This window comes from Limanda limanda, chromosome 16 (genome assembly GCF_963576545.1).
Source record: "Limanda limanda chromosome 16, fLimLim1.1, whole genome shotgun sequence".
Lineage (NCBI taxonomy): Eukaryota > Metazoa > Chordata > Actinopteri > Pleuronectiformes > Pleuronectidae > Limanda > Limanda limanda.
The window spans coordinates 1,036,794-1,039,403 of NC_083651.1; the positions used below are offsets into that span (position 1 = coordinate 1,036,794).

The 2,610-nt window shown below is 43.2% G+C and overlaps 1 protein-coding gene across 1 annotated transcript; it reads right to left on the reverse strand.

Annotated features, from left to right (window-relative positions):
- Positions 1-965: 965 nt before the first annotated feature.
- Positions 966-2,410, reverse strand: LOC133022005 (putative nuclease HARBI1). Its single transcript, XM_061089017.1, has 4 exons — positions 1,780-2,410; positions 1,586-1,698; positions 1,394-1,505; positions 966-1,285 (listed from the first exon to the last, which is right to left on the reverse strand). Exons 1-4 carry the CDS (start codon positions 2,210-2,212, stop codon positions 966-968), a joined length of 978 nt encoding a protein of 325 aa, XP_060945000.1. The 5' UTR covers positions 2,213-2,410.
- Positions 2,411-2,610: the final 200 nt, after the last annotated feature.

Sequence of the window (2,610 nt, forward strand, 5' to 3'; positions counted from 1 at the left end):
CATTCATCTTAGACACAACTTAGTTGGCACACTGATTTTTCTTGTAGCAGTAAGCTACAGTTCTTTGCAATTGGCTGCTTTTGCTTTCAGATATCAATCTATTTTAAGGTGACTCAGAGTTTGAAAAATTGTGTTTAAATTAGGTGGGGCACTTTTCTGGGTAATCATCAACTGTCTAATCTTCATTTTCTACCAGTTACTGATGGTGTAATCTGTCTCGTTGAGCCTTCTGCCATAACAGACCTCCATGCTGTTGTAAGTACTCTTAATATTCCACAGATTTTTCATAATTGGTAGAATATAACACACACATTCTGTTTCATTACAGGAGGATGATGAAGAAACCTTATCAGCTGCCACAGAGAGGGAAGATGCAGAGAGGCCTGCTGAAGTATACACTTTTTTTTTTTAAATAACTTTGGCTCAGTTAATAGTGTTGTTCCACAATACAACTTGCAACTTCTTTCTCTCTAACAGAGCCATGCTGGAAATTACAATGGGGAAGAAGGTCCATCAACCTCCACAGCACAGCTTACCTCAGTAAGATGTTGTTCAGCATTGACCCACAACTTACAATGACACTAAATAGACATGGCACTGAAATTCAATGTCATTTATGTTCCTATAGCTCCCTGTGAAACAACTTTACAAGGTATATTTAGAATCTCAAATAAACAAATCACACCTAGAAATGGAGCACATAAGGCTGCAGATCACCAAAACAGAAAAGGAAATACAACTGCTGGACCATCAGTTAAAGGTGGGTGACGTGCCCACAGGTGGATGTTTTTTAATTGTTTCAACAACAAAGGATTAACAACTGTACAAAATTTGTCCTTCTAGGAAATAAAGAAGACCTCATAAAATGAGATGCATATTGTCGTTCTTGAACATTGGGGAGGTGATGGGTCAGTTAGAAATGATTGACACATATCATGTCTCTAACAGCTCTTCCATCTCGTGTATCAGCAGGGGGGGGTATGATTAATACCTGGATCACAGGGGGAAAGAGTAGGACATTGTTCTCCTCTAATAGTGGCAATGTTGTGGAGAACCACACATGCCACTATAATGTCACAAGCTCTCTCTGGGGTGACCCTGAGCCTACGAAGGCACTGGAACCGGGCCTTGAGTATCCCGATGGTCATCTCCACTCTGGCTCGTGTCCTGCAGTGAGCCAAGTTGTAGTGTCGCTGTGGGCCAGGCTCAGGGTCAGGGTAAGGGGTCAGCAGATAGCGCTGGCAGGGGTACCCTCTGTCTCCGAGTAGGTAACCATCGAACTCTACTATGATAATACAAGATACAGTTTGTTTCAGTTGCAATAGGAGGAAACAAAATATTTGATCATAGGATATAACTATATACTGTATATAAATTATATATATAAACTCACCACCGGCAAATCTGGCACTCAGTGTCGACTCACGAAACATTCGTGAGTCATGCACAGACCCAGGCCACTTCGCTTCCACATTGTTAATCATGTGGGCTCCATCACATATGATCTTCACAGTGGAGAACAGTAATTAGCTGTATGGTGTAGTGTATTTAATTTGGAATGTTAAAGGCTACTATTTAGGCCTACCTGCACATTAATGCTGTGGACAGATTTCCTATTCACATAATCTCCTTCATTTATTGAAGGAGCGATGATAGGAATGTGAGTGCCATCTATGCAGCCAATCACACCTGGAAACCCTAAAATATATCAAATTGACTGATTAGTGCTTCAAGTCTCAAAGCTTTATGACATAAATGAATTACTGCTTAGACTGATACCTGCAATTCTGTGGAACTCTTCTTTGAGAAGTCTGGTGGGTCTGTGACTTGGGAACACTACAAACGTGCATAGTAGCCGTTTCAGTGCAAGTGTCACATTTCGGACAGCCCGACAGACAGTTGCCTTGGACACATGCTCTGCATCACCGACGTTATACAAAAAACTGCCGTTGGCAAAAAAACGAAGTGCAATACAAAGAATTTGCTCGGAACTGAGAGCATGTCCACGATGCGTCATGTGAGCGATGTGAGGGCTGAGAATATCGTTTATATAAATTATAGATGATGCAGAGAAACGGAAACGCTCAAACAGATACTCATCAGGGAATGATAAAACATCCAATCGGGGTCTAATAATCCTCTCCCGGTGGAGATGTCTGCGGAGTATCTGCGCCTCGACATCAACTGGCTCTTCAATAAAAGGACACGCCATGTCTGCCACTGCCTTCAGTCTGCAGGCTTCAACTTAAGAGCAGGAGAAACTCGGGGTTAGTTGAAGAAAACCTGCCAGCGAGCAGGTTAGGTTCACGGAGTATGTTGCCAGGGTAACTGACTCAGAGTAAAGCTGAACTGGCTTTGTGAAACTGAAAAACCAGAGTTTCCCTCATCTCAGGGTTAACTAACTCAGAGTTTTCACTAAACCTGCTTTGTGAAACGGGCCCCTGGTGTGAGCAGAACAACCTGGAGCTCAATGCTCTGAAAACAGTGGAGATGGTTGTTGATTTTAGAAGGAACCCAGCCCCACCCACCCCCATCACCCTGAGAGACGCCCCAGTCGTCACTGCGGAGTCCTTCCGCTTCCTGGGCACCATCATCTCCCAGGACCTCAAA